At 39.3% G+C, this 18,981-nt stretch overlaps 1 protein-coding gene across 1 annotated transcript in view; it reads left to right on the top strand.

Moving 5' to 3' along the window:
* Positions 1–18,627, top strand: part of BBOX1 (gamma-butyrobetaine hydroxylase 1) — a 59,412-nt gene extending 40,785 nt beyond the window's left edge. The window contains exons 4-7 of the mRNA XM_075548397.1: positions 6,999–7,104; positions 12,933–13,129; positions 16,601–16,767; positions 18,373–18,627. Coding sequence (XP_075404512.1) covers positions 6,999–7,104; positions 12,933–13,129; positions 16,601–16,767; positions 18,373–18,557 — 655 coding nt within the window. The 3' untranslated portion in view covers positions 18,558–18,627. The remainder of the gene's footprint in view (positions 1–6,998; positions 7,105–12,932; positions 13,130–16,600; positions 16,768–18,372) is intronic.
* The last annotated feature ends 354 nt before the right edge of the window (positions 18,628–18,981 follow it).

Below are 18,981 nucleotides of genomic sequence, written 5' to 3'. Positions count from 1 at the left end.
ATTAGCGCTCTCATTTTGCTTGCCTCTTCGTTGACGCTCTGTGATGCCAGAACAGAATCCCCCAGAGTGGATTCTAACTCATGGCTACCCTATCCAGTATCCCAGAGAGGGCAACTCCAGGGGAACCTGCAGAGACCCCTGGATCTGAGCTGCAGACCTTCCACTGAGCAGGCCTATGCTTACCCCACACTAGGACTCCTTACAGCCAGAACAAAGAGTTATAATTACTGAAAAGGAGGAGAATGGTTTTTAATTTATATGCTAAATATAGAACTGAATACTTTTCTGTTATTATCCAAAAAATCCTGACAATACTGATAAGTATCGTGGGCCCCACTTGACAGGTTAAACAAAAACCAAACTCTAGGCAGCTGATTCAAGCTGCAGACCCAGATTTACAGTGTGTCATCTTGCCTGTAACATGCTATTCTGGCCGTTTGTTATCTAACATTTCCTCCACTGTTATCAAAATTGTTGTCTGGCGAGTGCAGCATCTGTTGACATTTGCAGCTCAGCTTCCAGGAAAGACAGAAACTTGTCAAGGAAGTAACACTGATAGCACTGAAATCCTCATCCTCTTCCTCCCATCTTAACTCCAACTGTTGCCACCAGTTTCTGCTAAGAGAAAGTTAGAATTGCGCAAGGGCATATAACACACACGAGAGAGAATGTCTTATTTCAACCATTTAAAATTTGCAAAGCTTAAACCAGTATCAGTTTATGGTTCTGATGAACTCCATTAAGCACAATTTGACACGTCACTCAACATGACTGCTATTAATGAAATGGTCCCCGCGGGCCTGAGAGGTTACATGTTGGGCTGTTAACTGCCAGGTCAGTGGTGGGCCTCCCTTACCCTAAAGGAGAGAGGTGAGGCTTTCTGCTCCCACAAAGATTCACAGCCTCAAAAACCATTTATTAACTGATTATGAGTCAGGTTGATGGATGGCATGACTGAGACCATTATTTTTTAAAGTGCTATTGGCATATATTTCACATATCACACAATTTAATTGTTCAGTCACATTCAGAAAAATTATGCAATCCTGGCCACAATAAATTTCAGAACACTTTCTTCTTGTAGTCCTTGTTAGTGCCCCTCCCCCACCAAACTTCCCCTATTATTCCCCTAGGTAATTACTAATCTAGTTACTGTCTCTACAGATTTACCTATTCTGAATTTCCTATACAGACATCATACAAAACACAAACAGCAAACAACCAAAACAAAACACCAGCAACAAGGACTGGGGGAAACCCCTAATGCATGATAATAGGGCAAGGGTCCTTTACCTACTCATCCCACTACCATTAGGTCAATTCTGATTCATAACAATCCTATAGTACTGCTCCCTAAGGCTTTCCAAGGTATAACTCACTCTTGACAGAAGCAAACGGCCATCTCTTCCTCCTGCAGAGAGGCCGGTGGGTTTGAACCACGAATCTTTTGGTTCACAGGTGAGCATTTTGATCACCTTACCATGAGGGCGCCTCCTTTCACCATAACCCAAGTCAACTGACTCATATGCTATTCACCAGGTCTTCAGCGCCTCGCTGCATTTGGAAGCACCTCTGAAACCTGGTCATGCCTCATAGCAACACATAAGCCACTGCTGGAGACAAATGCTGGCCTCACCGGAGAAGCATTGGTCATAAATGGAGCTCAGGTCTCCTGGCTGAGGGACTGAATCTATTGCTAAACCACCAGGTCTTTCATAATAGACTTAAGAAAAGTTCATTTGGGTTGTGTAGTGTTTGACTGGGGACATCAATGTCTACTGAAAAAATAGCATGAAAATATCATCATCATGCATGCAGTATAAATAAGTATCTATAGTACAAGTAGAAATAATGATAAGGATTTTTCCCAACATAATACCATCCATTTTACCAAGGACCATTTACCAAAAAAACTGTAAACCACATCTGTGATCAACTGATTTTAGGGAAGAATGTTAAGTTTATTCAAAGGGGGGAAAGAGTCTCTTTAATAAATTGTGAGGGAAATTTTTTAATTTCCAGATATAGACAAATGGAACAAAATCCATGCCTCGCACCGTACACAAAAACAAATACAGAATGGATTAAAGTTCTACACAGACAAACTAAAGCCAGAAAATGTTCAGACCAACTAACAGCAGCAATGCAGTCAGCTTAGCTTTCAGCAATGGATCATCTTCTTAAGAACAAAAACAAAGAACAAAAGGCACAATATATAAATGGGACCTCACAAAGATGAAATATTTTGTTCATGAAAAAACTTTTCCAAAAATGCCAGGGGGCAGGAGGGGAGATAAGCTACTGACTGAGAGAACATCTTCAGAAACCACATCTCTGAATAGTATGTATACTATAAATAAATAAAGTTGACAATGTTTGTTGATAATTAACAACAAAGAAGTAAATAATCCAATAGTAATATGAAGGAGCCCTATGCAGAAAGATGGCGCTTTCTTCTCCAGGAACGAGCTACCGTCTTAGAAACTCACAGGGGCAGTTTGCCTTGTCCTATCAGACTGCTCTAAGTCACCACTAACTCATAATTTGAGATCATAAAGTGGGCAAAGGACTTGAACAGAAATTCACCAAAGAATACATTTCCTTAGCTACTACCCACAGGAAAAGATGCTGAGCATCATTAGCCATCAGAGAGACGCCAATAAAAAGTGGGGACATTGAAACCCTTATCCAATGCTGGCGGGGAAGCAAACTGGCACAGTCATTGCAGAAAACAATGGACTGCTTTCTCAAGAGCCTAAAAACAAAATGGTAATACAACTCAGCGATTCCACTTAGAAACGGACTCAAAAAAGCAATGTGCCGAGGGTCATGGCAGCTCTGTGTACAATCGTCAAAAGGCGAGAAGAACCACGTCCTGAATACACATCAACAAACGACTATTAAAAAATAAAGTGGCACATACTCGTATATACAATGAACTACGACGCAGCCACCGAGAGAACGGAGGTCTTGATTAAGATTGGTAAAGCGGGACACCAGCGGGACACCACTGATAAAAACATCCTGGCAAAATAGCCACACCGCAGCGGAAAACCGTATCCCCTAGCTTGTCGTGCATTCTTTCCAAAAAATCGGGACTTTTTTAAAACGCCGCGGGATGCGGGAAAAATTGTTTTAAAAATTCCCAAAAGCGGGATGTCTAGTCACCATATTTGGAGCTTGATAACATTATGCTGAGTGAAATGAACCATCACAAAAGGACAACTATTGTCTCACTTCACATATAAAAACATAAGAAAAGGCAAATAGAGAGAGACTAGAATTTCTAAGAGGTAGCCAGGGTAGGGAGAAGTGCGGTCATGGCCTAGTTGGCAAAGTCCTAAATTGAAAGCGACCAGTGTCCCTCGGCGGGGTAAGGACCACAGCCTGGGTGATCCAAAGGGCCATTTACCCTGTCGTCGAGGGTCGCTATGAATCAGAATTGACTTGAGGGCAGTGATCTGAGAATGGAGAGAGTGAAGGGGAAGGGGGAGTTAACAGTGATGGAGGGGAAAAAAATCACATTTATTACGCTTTGGACGGCACAGCACAATAGTGTAATTCCTCACAATAAGTTATATACATTTGAAATGTTGAATTGGCAAAAATTGTGTGATAGATATACTTACCACAATAAAGTAAAAAGAAAATAGGAACTGCTCACGGGTTTGTTTCCTTGGTTGTAAAGTACAGCGTCATGGTGCATCCCTTTTAATTGATCGCTGACGTCCAGTCAATGCTAATTCAAAGTAACCCCCCCCCCCCACCCGCGGGGTTCAGAGACTAATTGTTTGCGGAGTAGAAACCTCAGTCTTTCTCCCTCAGAACTGAGGGTGGTTTTGAACTGCTGACCTTGCAGATCACAGCCCAAACTCACAACCACGACAGCACCAAGTTCTGCCTGAATTTAATGGGTCTAGTGCACATTTAAGGCTTCTGTTCTACCTCAAAGTGCATTGCCTAGTGCCTGAGGACATCTGAGGGAACTTGGCCTTTGTTTACTCAAGAGGAGAAGTAGAGTCAGGCGCTGGAATGAAGAGGGTATGGAAAGTGTGGCTCCGTGCCACCATGAGCAATTACCTCCTGTGCCACAGACCAGAAGAACTGGCTGGTGCTAGCTAAACATTTTGATCAAAGAGTTTGTAGAAAAATTTTGATCAAAAAGGTGGAGGGAGGCACAGAAGAGAATTTCAAATTCTCATAGACGCTAGACATTGTGGAGCCACAGAGGGTGAATTAACCCTTGAGCTATTGCCCTGTGATACACATTAAACTTTTAACCCAAAATATTCCCTAAATCCATCTTAATAATAAAAATTATAAAAGTCTCCCTTGAATCATATGCTATTTTAAGAACTGTTTATACGAGATCAAATTGAGAAGAGCGACTCGAATCATAGCTAGGAACCATAGAGGACAAACAACTTGGAAAGGGAATGTGGGACTATTAAAAAATGAAATCAATATCACAGAACTTTACTGTGGAAACCCTTGGATAGTTGTATTTTACTGTAGCTTCTCAACAAAAAGGAAATAAATATAATTTAAGGGTAAAAAACAAGCAACTATAAGCACTTCCCCTGAGAAATACCAAAACACAAAACAAAAACTACAACGAATTCACAGCCGTTGAGTTGATTCCCCCTCCCAGCCACTCTGTAAGTAAGACAGCATGGGCTGCCCCTGTGGGCTTCTGAGGCTCTAACTCTTTACACGGGAACAGAAAGCCTAAGGCAATAAAAATTATTAATATCTATAAAATTTTCATGAGGCTTTCTCCTCGGGTAGAAACTCCCAGTCTTGGCGAGCCACAGGGTCACTGTGAATCAGAATGGACTCTCACAGTGAGTGTGGGAGAGAGAGAAAATGCTTTCAGGGTTTAAAATACCGTAACCTAAAAACACAGATTTGCTTTTCACTTTATTTTAGGTTCCCCTCAGGAGGCAGTGCTCGGCTTTGGCCAAACAATCCATTTACCCTAACCTGGAAGGAGACAGTGGAGGGATCCATGTAAACTCATGATCTTCACCACTCTTTCAATGACCATTTCCTACTACCGTGTCAACAGCATCATCCTATTAGAAAGCATTACTTAGGCAACAACTTGCTGAAATGACTGTTGTCTCCTTAAACTCTTTCTTATATGTTAATTATCCTTTGAATTCCTAAGTTGACAATAGGCTAGATGTGTGTTACACATGGCTTGGAGAGTGACTTGAACTTTGCAAAGAACATGTATTTCTTGGCCGCAGTCACTGCAAGTTAATGGATTGCCTGACTCAGACTTGAAGTGAGTTGTAGCAGGCTATATATACTCTTGCTTTTCACTGAATCTTTTCTCAGTTCATGTCCACATATGGATGGCTCTTCAAGCGTCAGTGGAAAATATACCAGACTTCCCATTTGAAATTGAAATTAAGAAAACAGAGCAAAAGAGCTAGTTTCACTTTTGACACAGGAGAACAGAGAAGAAATCATACTTTTCCTTATTAAGAAAAATACTCCCAGATGTGGGATAAGGCTCCATGTTGCTACTGTATTCCCAAAGGAGGAGTGGAAATTAAGTGCTTCGTCCCTTAAACCTGAAACCACTACCCTTTACTATGTGTTATAAGAACTGGAAGCTCATAAAAATCACCTCTTCCTCTTCTTAATTTGGATTCCATCAGTACATATCAGAGCCCTGCTTTAGGATTGGCACTAGGCTAGGAAAAGGAAACTAAGCAAAAAAATGGATTTTTGCATTAAAAAAATTTAATGTAGAAATTGATAGATTATGTATTAACATATTCATATTTATTTAAATGAGATTATGCATATGAGAATCTTTAATTATAATTATCTTCAGAAAATGCTCAATACTTTCTATTCCAATTAAGTGAATCAAATAAAAATGCTAATTGAAGTTCTAAATGAAGAAAAAAATATTGGATATTCAGGAAAAGGAGGAGAAAAAGATCTGTTTTAAGATACAGAAATATGTATTTATGTATCCTATAGGACAGGGTAGCATACATAGATACATATATGTATGCAGATTTTAGGGGCTATGTATATCCCCTATAGAACAGGGTACAACTGCCCCTGTGGGTTTTGGGGACTAGAACTCTTTACAGGAGTAGAAAGTCCTACCTTTCTTAAACAGAGCAGCTGGTGGGTTCAAACTGACTTTGCAGTTAGTCACCAACATGTAATCACTATACTACACACACACACATTTGTATGTGTGCATATTGTTTCATTTTATAGATATATACATGAAAACTCAAATAATAGATCATTTGTCTAAGATTATATCATTAGTGGATTATAAATCCAGAATTTGGAGCTAGTCTGGTTTGAACCTTTTTAACAAAGTGACAAGATTCTATAAGGATTCTGATTATGGAGAATCAGGCAGGATTTCCTTTCATGGACAACGCATATGACCCTTTTCTGTGCAGGTGTTAGCAGCATCTTGAATTTAGCACTTAAAATTCTATCATTTCATACTACAGGAACATTACCTAATTTCTGTAAATTCCTAAAATGTCAAGAAAAAAATCCAAATTTTAAGAGAGGCTCTGATAAAAGTGGGTCAAAGAAGATTAAAGCAAACTGCAAATTATGATTTACCTTTTAAAGAGTTACTTTAACCTACCATATTCACTCGGAAAAATCCTACAGGCCTGTGTAACATAGTATGATCAACGTTTCCAAATTCTATTTGATTATGCAACACTTTTAGCAAAGAACACAAATTCACTTTTCTATGAACTGTGTAAGATAGAATTATTTGGAAACATTTTATTTTTTTCAGAGATGAGAAAGGAAGATTCTGTATGTGAATTGACCACTTTGGACAAAGAAAGGTCAGACCCTCTTCTCAGTTTCTAGTCATTATGGTAACTAGGTTACAAACGAAAATTTCCATTGCTCCTATGTATCAAGTTCATTCTAACACATTTCTTCTGGCTTAGTGACAAACTGTTAAAACATGTGTTTCTTATATTTTACAGACATACTTGGCAAGTACAAGACAAAATCGCTGCAAACAATGTGGCATACACAACTGGGAAGCTCAGCTTTCACACTGACTACCCCGCCCTTCATCATCCACCTGGGGTAAGGTGTGAGCCTAAACGTATTTTCCACAAAGTGAGCCAAGGACCCATGTTTTTATACATTTATATTTTGAGCCTAGAAGACTATATATTCCACTAGCTGATGTGTCTTGCAAGGATCTTCTTTTGGTACATAATCCAAACTCACAAAATACCTCTACTTAAATTCTCTATATTCTCACATTCCAAAGAGATCAAAAAAGGGTCATGCATTTTTGAAACTTTTGATTGTGAATTAGGTAGGGGATTGAATTTCATATCATCATTTTTTAAAATAATTTTATTGTGGGCTCATAATTCTTATCACAATCCATGCATATATCCATTGTGTCAAGCACATTTGTACATTTGTTGCCATCATCATTCTCAAAACATTTGCTTCCTACTTGAGCCCTTGATATCAGCTCCTCATTTCCCCCCTCCCTCCTGAACCCTTGATAATTTATAAATTATTATGTTGTCATATCTTACACTGTCCAATGTCTCCCTTCACCCACTTTTCTGTTGCCCATCCTCCAGGGAGGAAGTTATATGTAGATTCTTTTAATGGGTTCCCCCTTCCTATTCCACCTTCCCTCCATCCTCCTGGTATTGCCACTCTTACCACTGGTCCTGAAGGGGTCATCTGTCCTGGATTCCCTGTGTTTCCAGCTATTATCTGTACCAATATACATCCTCTGGTCTAGCCAGATTTGTAAGGTAGAATTGGTATCATGATAGTGGGAGAAGGAAGCATTTAAGAAGTAGAGGAAAGTTGTATGTTTCATCATTGCTACTCTGCAACCTGACTGGCTTGTCTCCTCCCTGCCGCCCTTCAGTAAGGGGGTGTCCAGTTGCCTACAGGTGGGCTTTGGGTCTCCACTTTTCATGCGCCCTCATTTACAATGATATGATTTTTTGTTCTTTGATGCCTGATACCTGATACCTTCAACACTTCATGGTCACACAGGCTGGTGTGCTTCTTCCATGTGGGCTTTGATGCTTCTGAGATAGATGGCTGCTAGCCTTTAAGACCCGAGATGCTAGATCTTTTGACAGCCGGGCACCATCAGCTTTCTTCACCATTTTTGCTTATGCATACATTTGTCTTCAGTGAAAGTGTCTGGAAGATGTGTATCATGGAATGCCAATTTAATAAAACAACGTGTTCTTGCATTAAGTACTTGAGTGGAGGTCCAATGTCCATCTGCTGCCTTATTTCTAAACCTATAAATATATGCATATAGATCTATTTCCCCACCATCCGTTATAAATATATTTACATTTGTACATGCCTGTATTTAGACCTCTATAAATACCCTTTATTTCCTAGTTCTTTACTCTGTTTCCTTTTACTTTCCTCTTGTCCCCCTATCATGTTCAGCCTTCATTTGGGTTTCAGTAATTTCTCTCAGTTGCATTGCCCTTGCTGAATTCCTACCAGGTCCCTCACACTCGCCTTGACACTAATTTTGGATCACTTGTTGCTCCTTTGTCCTTGGGTTGGTCAACACCACCTCCTTGCCGCCGCCTCTCCCTTTCCAATGTCCCCCCAGAACCATCAGTCCCATTGTTTTCTCCTCCAGACTGTTCATCCAGCCTATTTTACCTAGATAGATCTGCAGGGATAATAATATGCACCCAAAAAAGGCAGAGCAAGACACAGCAACAAAAGAGAACACAACAACATATCATCCTTTTTTTAATTCAATGATATAAACATTCCAAACCTCCCCCAAACCTGCTCTGCCCTCCCCTTTTCCTCTCTTCTTTCTCTTGTAGAATATTTTCTTCCCCACACTTCCCCCTATTAACACCTACCAGTCTCCCTTCTTCCTTCCCTTGCCCTCCCACTCCTGGTAAAAATCAAAGTCGGTTTCTTTTGGTATGAAAAACGTCAATCTTCACTTTTCTCTCCCTTGGAAAACCAAAAGGTGCCAAGAATTACTTACAGGAAGAAACAAAGAAATTGTTTTTACAGCTTAAAAATGTATATTTTTAATACATTTAACAATATGTATTTCATTATTTCTGCCTGAAAGTAGTCATTAGCATACGTGGCTTGCCCAGAAAGATTTCACAACAGCAGTACACCTGCGGATCTCTTAGCACAAATAACACTTCCGCGAGAGGCGGCGGGAAAACAAAATCCAGAATCATTAGGTAGGGCTTTCCTAGAAAGTCAAGGGCCATAATTGGTATCAATAAGCTATTGTAGAATAAACACATACTCCTAACTTAAGGACTTCAAATGGCAGCATTTTCTTAGTTTATGAATTCACAATTTGGGCTAAAGTCAGCTGGCCAGTTCTTCTGGTCCATGTTCCTATGCCTGCAGTCAACTGCAGAATAGGGTGAGAAGTCATTGGTTTACTTGGTTTCTGCTGAGATGTTTTTTTCCTGCTCCACAGCCTAGCATCCTCCAGCAAAAACCAAACCTTTGTTCTAGGTTTTATGCGCATGGCAGCTTGCTGTTTCTAGAGATCCAGCCAAAGTCTGCGAGATATCTGAAGACCTGAGGTTGTTGGTGTGGTGTCTAAAGTAGGTGAGATGAAGTCAGCCATACTTGCCTCCAATGGTCTTCTGGCTGTTCTTTTGCCAAGATAGATAGGTTTGTTCTTTTGTCTGTCCATGGTCCTTTCAGTATTCCTCACCAACACCATAGTTCATAGAGAGAGAGAGTTTTCTTCAGTCTTCCTTTCTCAATGTCTACCTTTCACATATGTGTTAGTCTGAATAGACTAGAGAAAAAAATCCACAGAAACTCATATGTATATAAGAGAGAGTTTTATATGAAAAGTAAGTGTACCTTATCCACATGTAACCTCCTCCCTGGGAGACGGGCGGCAGAGAAGGGGGTGGAGGGAGAGTCCGGATAAGGCAAGATATGACAAAATAACAATCTATAAATTATCAAGGGCTCTTGAGGGAGGGGGGAGTGGGGAGGGAGGGGGGAAAAGAGGGGGGTAAAAAAGGAGGACCTGATGCAGAGGGCTTAAGTGGAGAGCAAATGCTTTGAAATTGATTGGGCAAAGAATGTACAGATGTGCTTTATACAATTGATGTATATATATGTATGGATTGTGATAAGAGATGTATGAGCCCCTAATAAAATGTTTAAAAAAAAGGTAAGTGTACCTTAAGAAAGCATCCCAACCCAGTCCAGTCCAAGCCCGTAAGTCTGACACTGATCTACAAAGTCCTCCTCAACTCACAAAATACACGTAATGATGCCGACTGCAGGAGAAAAGCCGAATCAGTGAGCATGTAAGCATCTCAGCACTGGCAAGGGTCTCCACATGGCTGCTCCAGCACCCAGAACGGCATCAGGGTAGGTCCATGTGGCTTCAACTCAGGAATATCTCACAGGAAGTGAGTCTTGCCAGCTGGGGCAGAGAACTAGCTAAGGCAGCTGCCCTGGTCTGATTATCAAAAAGCAAGAGACCAGAGAACAAGAAAGGGGAGGCTCACCGAGCCACTTATCTCTCCGCCCTTCAATTAATCCCACATGTGTTTATTGTCCAGGTTGGCACAATAAACTTAACTATCACAACATACATATGAAATGACCTAAAATATCGCGCTGGGGTCAGACAGTTTCTAGTGCTCAAAGCAACATCCTTGTTTTTCAAGTCCCGTGCTGCGGATTTAGCCAGTGCAACCCAGCATTGGAGCTCATGACTGCTGCTTCCATGAGCACTGATCATGCAGCTAAGCCAGACGAAATCTTTGACAACTTTCTCTCCATTTATCATGATGTTACTTATTGGTCCCACTATGAAGAGTTTTATTTAATTATTTACATCTAATTATCGTGAAGGGTGCAATCCTTGATCTACATCAGCAAGTTTTTCAAATCCTCCTCACTTTCAACAAGCAAGGTTTTGTCATCTGTCTATTGAAGGTTATTAATACACCTTCCCCCAATTCTGATGCCACATTATTCTCATATTATTTGCTCAGCATACAGATGGAAGAAGTCAGGATACAACCCTGACTCCCACCCTTCCTGATCTTAAACCATGAATTATTCCCTTGTTCTGTTCACCTATCTGCTTCTTGATCCATGGATAGATTCCACATGAGAACCATGAAGTGTTCTGGAATTCCCATTCTTCTCAAAACTATCCATAGTTTGTTATGATCCACACAGTCACATGCCTTTGCATAGTCAATGAAACACAAGTAATCATCTTTCTGGTATGCTCAGCTTTCAGCCAAGATCTTTCTGAGGTTAGCAATGATTGCTCTTGTTCCATGTCTTCTTCTGAATCCAGCCTGAACCTCTGGCAGTTCCCTGGCGATGTACCACTCAAAGCAATGTTGGCAGGCCTACGCTAGCCCAAATTCACGTCAGCAATGATTATTGCTCAGAGCAAGTCACGAGCCTAGGACATATTCAATAGGCAGGGCAATAGACTCTCCCTTATATAGGAGAATATAAAAAACAAATGCATCACATAGGAGAGTGGACTGAAGAACAAGAATAACCCATGTACCATCTGATCTATAAAATTTCCCCTCAAAGAGGGCAATCCTCTGGGTAGGGTGTCAAACTCCCTAGGAGAATCCCACTACATTTGTAAAGAATTTTCATTTCTTTTGAACAGCTATATATGTGTGTGTGTGTCTACACCATTTATTCATATATATAAATCATATATAGAATCATAATTTATTAAACCAGTAGTTCAGCTAATGTTGGCAAGAACAATGGGTAATAACAGGGTCAGAGAGAAAAGTTACTGGCAAGAAAATATCAGTCAGCATGGTGTTAAAATAATAATAATATTTGGCTTTGGCCCATTTACCCTTCATTCATGAGAGGATTGCCTAGATTTTCCACTCTTACTGACTTTTCAAGACAGAGAGTATTGTTATTTCACTTAGACATTTTAGCACTGAAAATAGGGATAGCATATCCTTTAAATATAAATACCCTGATTACTTTCTAGTTTAACAAATTATGATTTGTTCATTTGGCTTCATGTGGTTTTAGTAGTTTTGTTGCTTGTGGAACACTGAACGATGTCTTTGAACTAAATGATGACAGTGAAATGAATCTAAAGTCATTTGGGGGGCATGGGAGGATGGGACACACAATTTGATTTGTTTTAAATATGAACTGGAGATTTTCTGTCACCTAGGATCAGCAGCCAAATTAATCTGTAAGACAAATGTGGGTGTATTTACACCTATAGCAACCATAATCATTTATCGTATTTTTACATCTGAAAAATAGTCCTTTACACTATCTCAACAGTTCTCTCACACACACATAATACATTTCATGTAGCAATAATGAAATAATATTCCTAGAACTCAGTTCTGACACTATTCCAAAGCCTTTGGTGATTTCCCTTTGCACATAGAAAATTAAACACCCACCTGCTATTCAAGAACCAAATGAGGAGGCCCAAGATTTCCTCTCCAAACTGATCTACAACTCCCATTTATGATCCAAACTTTTGGATCCCAATGAACTCGTTAACACTGTCATCAGATTTTTGCATTTCATTTTATTCTACCTATTGGAAACATAAGCATCCTCCTTTTCCCCACTTTAAATCCTTCCCAAACAAGTCCAGTGTGAAATGTTTACCTCCCACAGTTTCTACATCTGGGCCCTTTGTTTACTAAGCGGCCCTTTGTCTGTCGCTATGTTTGAACTGCAATGCACAGAGCATTGACTAAAAGTTCCTTCCCCACCACCCAGCCCCAGCCCAGAAAAGAGGCAGATTTTTAAAACGATTTAGTTCATTCATATCTTTAAAAATCTTTCTTTGACATAGTGTCCCAAAAGTACTTGCATATTATTTAAAAACATATTTCTGCATTTCTTCTTTACAGGTTCAGCTTCTGCATTGCATAAAGCAAACAGTTACTGGCGGGGATACCGAAATTGTAGATGGGTTCAACGTCTGCCAAAAGCTCCGGGAAAGAAATCCTCAGGCCTTCCGGATTTTGTCCTCCACTTTTGTGGATTTTACCGACCTTGGAGTAGATTACTGTGATTTCTCCGTACAATCGAAGCACAAAATTATAGAGTAAGGATAAATTTATCCTACCAATAAAAATGCCATGCAAATACTGACAAAATAATTTCATTACCTAATGCTTACACAGGAGCGAGCGTTGATTAAGCCCAGAGTGCTATAATTCATTGATTCTTAAATCTAATTTTAGAGTGAATGAGAAAAAGAAATTTTGATTATAAAATAATTCTTGATCAAATTACTTGGCTTCCCTGACCTCTCTCAACATAAGAGAAGTCACAAGACCTCAAAAAACTTTATTTTTACTAGACATTTTTAAAGAGATGTTTACAAGCAAATTGTGCAGTATGCAGAAAGTTCCCTCACCCCACTACATATTCTTGTGCCATATATGCCCTCACCCCACTACCTATTATTGTGCCTTATTTGACTATATTTAATTCCATAAGATATAGCAAGCCAACTTCAAATAAGCACCCCATGCATTAAAAATATACATTCTATCTTTTCCAGTTAACACTCTTCTGTCACAATGTTTCCAAGTACTTACAAAGGATACAAAGATCTGTTACTTGATAATTATTTCACATTGTGTTCCTAGAACATAGCTTATTTAATTATACTTCAGTTAATGAAAATTTGGAGCACTTCCAATTTCAGAACTGAGTTTATGTTCTTTTTTAAAAAAAATAGCCAATTAATATGAAAATAAGCTCGTTTGGTATAATATCAACTTCGCAGTATAGGAATCCATTGTTCTCATGTACATATATAACCTCCGTTCATTCATTGAATGAGTATTTATTAAACCCAGTCACTGTTTCTGATGCCTGAGAAACATTGGTCACCAAACAACCAAAAGAACTTTACCCTTGTTTGTCTTGGATTCTGATGGAGAAAGGGAGGACAGGAAAGGTAAAACAGCTTAGTAAATTTCAGTGACTTTTTTCATTCAAGTGCTTTAGAAACAAAGAAGCACAGGGCAAGGTAGAGGCATCTGGCAGTCCCTACTATAATTCTTGGTTTATAAAATACATAATAAACAAGATAAAAAGCAAAACAAACTCACTTGCATAGAGTCAGCTAGCAATAAAGGTAACCCAACAGAATGCAGAAATCATCCAACAATATCACTATATCCCTTAACAAATCAAATTTTGCTGAAGATAATTCAACAACCATTGTGTAGTACATAAAAAGGGAGGTGTCAGAAACTCAAGCCAGATTCAAAAAGAACATGGAACCAGGGATAGCATTGCTGATGCTAGATAGGTCAGGGCTGAAAACAGGGAATGCCAGAAAGATGATTACTTGTTGTTTATTTACTACGCAAAGGCCTTACACTGTGTGGATCATAACAAACTACAGATGACATCACGAAGAGTGGGAAATCCAGGACCCTTCATTGTTCTCTTCAGGAAGCTGTTCATCAACAGACAGCCATCTGAAAAGAACAAGGGAATACTTCTGTATCAGGGTTGCATCCTCTCACCATACTTATTCAATCTGTATGTTGAGAAAATAATCCAAGACACTGGACTATAACCAGGAGAATGTGGCATCGGGTTTGGAGGAAGGCTGATTACCAACCTGCCATGTGTATATGGCACAGCTTTGCTGGCTGAAAGCAAGGAGGACTTGCAGTACGTGCTGATGAAGATCAAAGACTGTAGGTTTCATTATGGGCTGCAGCTTGATGCAAAGAAAACAAAAATCCTTAACAAAGGACCAAGACACTATCAGGATTGCAGTGAATGACTTAACGTGACTCCTCGGGCCATATTAAATTACATCCTGATTGGATTATATGACTCGGCTGGGAGTGATTGTTAACAGGGTTCATTGTGGTTGCCAGTCTGTTAGGCAGGAAACGAGCCATCTCAGAAGCAGAAAAAGGAGATCTCAGTCTCAGTAAGAGAAGAGCCAAGAGTGGAGCATACCTTTTTGGATGAGAGATTCCTACGCATTGAACCTTGTTGATCTTTGGCACCGGAAGAGAAACAGCAAAGCAAAACAAAACAAAACAAACAAAAAATCCCAATAGTGGAACCAGGAGCCAGAGTGTGAGACAGAGCTGTGCACTTTGCAGGCCACAAAGCAAGTAACAGCTCAGCACTTTGGAACGGAAGCTGGCTTGTGGAATAGAGTCCTTCTGAGCAGTTAAGTGAGGGAAATGGGTTTGCTGACCCACAGAGCTGGAGCTGAGTACCTTCCAATTAAGGTGTACAGTGGAGTAGCATGCCCTTTGGGCATTTATTGGCAGCCCTAGATGAGCTTCATAACAATACCCATACAGGGCCAAGGCCAGGCTACATGTCTGCAAGCCAAAGAGACCTGCCCATAGGCATGGAAGAGAAGAAACCTTCCTGACTGAACAACGATATTCAGGGCATTTAGCATTTAAATACTGACCTGTTAATTTTCCTAATAATCCTCATACTCAAGAGTATTGTACATCGATTCTGTTGCTATTGCAATGAATTTTAGAACCCAAGAGAAAAATAGAGTGCGGCGAGAAGAGTAATAAAAGTAGAGCATGCTGTAGGAGAAAGAGCTATGATAACTAAAGGAAAGATTGAAGTTGTCAAGAATTTCATTTTCCTCATAGCCACAATCAATGCTGGTGGGAGCAGCAGTCAAGGAAGCGAGTGTATTTCACTGGGGAAATCTGCTGCACAAGACCTCTGTGAAGCATTCAAGAGGAAGGATGGCGCTCTGAGGACTAACGTGCCCTTGACCCAAGTTGTGATGCTTTCACTCATGGGTATGTAAAAGCTGGAAAATGAACGAGGAAGACAGCAGACACATTTAGATGAATTTGCTTATGGTGCTGGCAAAGAAAATTGAAAGTACTGTGGATCTCCCAAACAAAATTCAATTTGCCTTAGAAGTACAGGCAGCATGCTGCATAGATAGGAGCAAAGGCGGCTCCAACGTATAACAACACTCTGAGGACAGCACAGGGCTGGCAGTGTTCATTCTGACGCGAGGGTCCTCACGAACACCTAACAACAACAGCTGCAATTCACACGACACTCAGCACATTTACTCAGGACAGATTTCCATTGCAGCGCTGAGCTTTTAGCTACCAAACCAAACCAAAGAGGGAACATTATCAGTTACAGAATGAAAAATATTTCTGAAATCCGAAACAAATGTTTCCTGTAGACCTTTATTATATGTGATGTAATAGGTACTATCATAATGATATTCCCACAAAGAATGAATGGATTTCACTAAGCATAATAGAACTTTAATTGAACCTCTAAGTAACAGTTATTTTTAATTAAGTTTAATTTAAGTTTAATTTTTTGCACTTCTTGTAAGATTTCAAAAATCACCTGCTAAATGAGTGAATGAAAAAAATGAATGTGTAAATCATAGCACAGGTAACCTTTATGTCTTTTGTACATGAGTTTGGATTCATTAATGCTGTAATCCAGAAATATCTTCCAAGATGTACATTGATTAGTGAAATCTAAAAAGATACTTTATGCATTTTTTTCTCTTTTAAAAAATTAGGTTAGATGATAAAGGTCAAGTGGTTCGCATCAACTTCAATAACGCTACTAGAGACACGATATTTGACGTGCCTGTAGAACGAGTACAACCATTTTATGCTGCTTTGAAAGAATTTGTTGTTCTCATGAACTGCAAAGAATTCAAGTTCACCTTCAAGATGAATCCGGGTCAGTGAATACATTTTCTTAAATGGGGGGAAGACGTGTTTTTCTTAAACTTAACAAGTGAGATCCACGGAAGTGTTTTTTTTTTCTTCTAAAGTATGTCATGTGGAATTCTTATAATAAATTGTTGATAAGCAAGAGGCTTGATTAACTAAGCAGATTCCTGGTTTCCCCAGACTCAAAAATACTCATGTTTAACCATCTGTCCTTACAAGAAAAGATAGGTCAACTCTCTTTCCAACATATGTGCTACACAGTAGAACTCTTCTTGACAATAATGTTTACAGAAGAGAGTCACCAGGCTGTTCTTTGGTTGCTCATGGGACTTGAACCAACACTGAGATTAGTCATGAATAGCCAGTTACCTGAGGGTCATTTTTTAAGCACTCTAGAATTTAAGAAATGCCAACCTAAATAATAAATACTTGGAAGAAAAAAGATGGACCAGATAAAAATCCCATGTGACAGATGGATACCATATACCCTGATAAAGGCAAGATAAAATAAGCCTTTCCAGAAAACGCTTATCCTGGCAAACAAGTGCAATGATCCACAAATTTTCACTAAAAAGTGCATAATGGTTCTCTATCAATTCTACTTGCCAAGACAGTGTTACCAGAAACAAAATAACACTTGAAACAGGTCAGCTACTAGAAATGAAAGATCATAAAGCTTTATATGGCTTTAGGATTATTTCTACTCCAGAAAGTACCATCAAACTTGACTCTTTTATATCAAGTCCAAAAAACAATTCCTCTCTCCTGTTGACTTGGCCTACAGTAAGATTCTTTCCACTGGTGATTACATTTTAAATGGCTTTTTTGGTTTAATAAAGTTTCACTAGAAACCTCTGTAAATCCAAAATCATACAGTCACATGCTCAGATGAAAAAATATCATGGGAGAAAATTCCAAGAAGAAAGGAATTAGAATCTGAACTCTAGTAGCTTAGGGAAAATCCTTAACTTCATGGAGTCTGTGGATACAGTAGTGAAATCATAATATCTTCTTAGGGTTCTTTGGAACGCTAGACATAAAGTACATTAAGTGTTGTATGCTAAGAATGTCACTATTTTAACAACTATTCAAATCTGTTAAACTGAGAAGAGGCATGGCTAATTAAAAGATAAATAAAAATCAATAGGAGTAATTCAAAAGGTTTACACCAAAATGTTTCTAAAAATAGTTATAAGAGTACTACCAAGTTGTGTGGTTTAAATGTCATAAAGTCTTAAGCAGTCTGTGTCCAGTGAGCTGACTTCGATGAAAAAGCGAATGCACCATTTAATGGGAAGAAATAAATAGTTTACTGATGTGAACCAAGGGTTCCTAGTGGCTTAGTGGGTTAGGAGTTGGGCTTCTAACCACATGCTCAGCAGTTCGAAACCACCAACCCTCTGCAAGGGAGCTGAGAAAGAAGAGGGTGTCTGCTCCCATAAAAGACTTGCAGCCTCAGAAACCCACAGGAACAGTTCTACTCTGCCCATTGGATTGGATTTGGTTTGGTTTGGATGTAAACCAAGCAGCAGGGGTATTTGATATGTTCAAGTTTCTAGCTATAGGAATTATTTAATCACCTGCTATTCATATTGAAAACTCTTAAATCTAGGTGATGTGATTACTTTTGACAACTGGCGCTTACTTCATGGCCGTCGAAGCTACGAAGCAGGAACAGAGATCTCTCGCCATCTAGAAGGAGCATACGCTGACTGGGATGTGGTCATGTCAAGGCTTCGCATCTTGAGACAGAGTGTTGAGAATGGAAACGGAATCTCCTATCAAAAATATCAGTAAGATTACATTTAGTATGTTGTTGCAAGTTTATCTGGGCTCATAAACCATTTCCAAATCATTCATGTATTTTCTTTGACATTGAACACATAATTCTTTCCTAAGAGTACAACTTTCTCTGTAATTATACGAGCACATTGGCATCTTTTTAGATGTTGTGACAGTGTTTTCTCTTGTCCAAATAAAGCTCCCCCTTGATTTTGTCATGCATTTGATCTAATTCTGTTTCTCCATATCTGAGTGTCCAGAATACCTAGTTTTCATATCAAATAAAACTTTTTCTCAAATAAAGCTAATTGTTTGAAATAAATCTTTTGTTTCAACTAATCTTTGCATTTCAACTGAAACTTGCTTCATATAAAACTCCAGTTCCTATGGAGTCTCATGCCTCAACCTTCAGAATGCCTAGGAAAGTATTTGTAGGCTT

Source organism: Tenrec ecaudatus, chromosome 4, assembly GCF_050624435.1.
Source record: "Tenrec ecaudatus isolate mTenEca1 chromosome 4, mTenEca1.hap1, whole genome shotgun sequence".
In the NCBI taxonomy this organism is placed as follows: domain Eukaryota; kingdom Metazoa; phylum Chordata; class Mammalia; order Afrosoricida; family Tenrecidae; genus Tenrec; species Tenrec ecaudatus.
The sequence above is the reverse complement of the archived record's forward strand: the minus strand, read 5'-3'. Positions and strand labels throughout refer to the sequence as shown.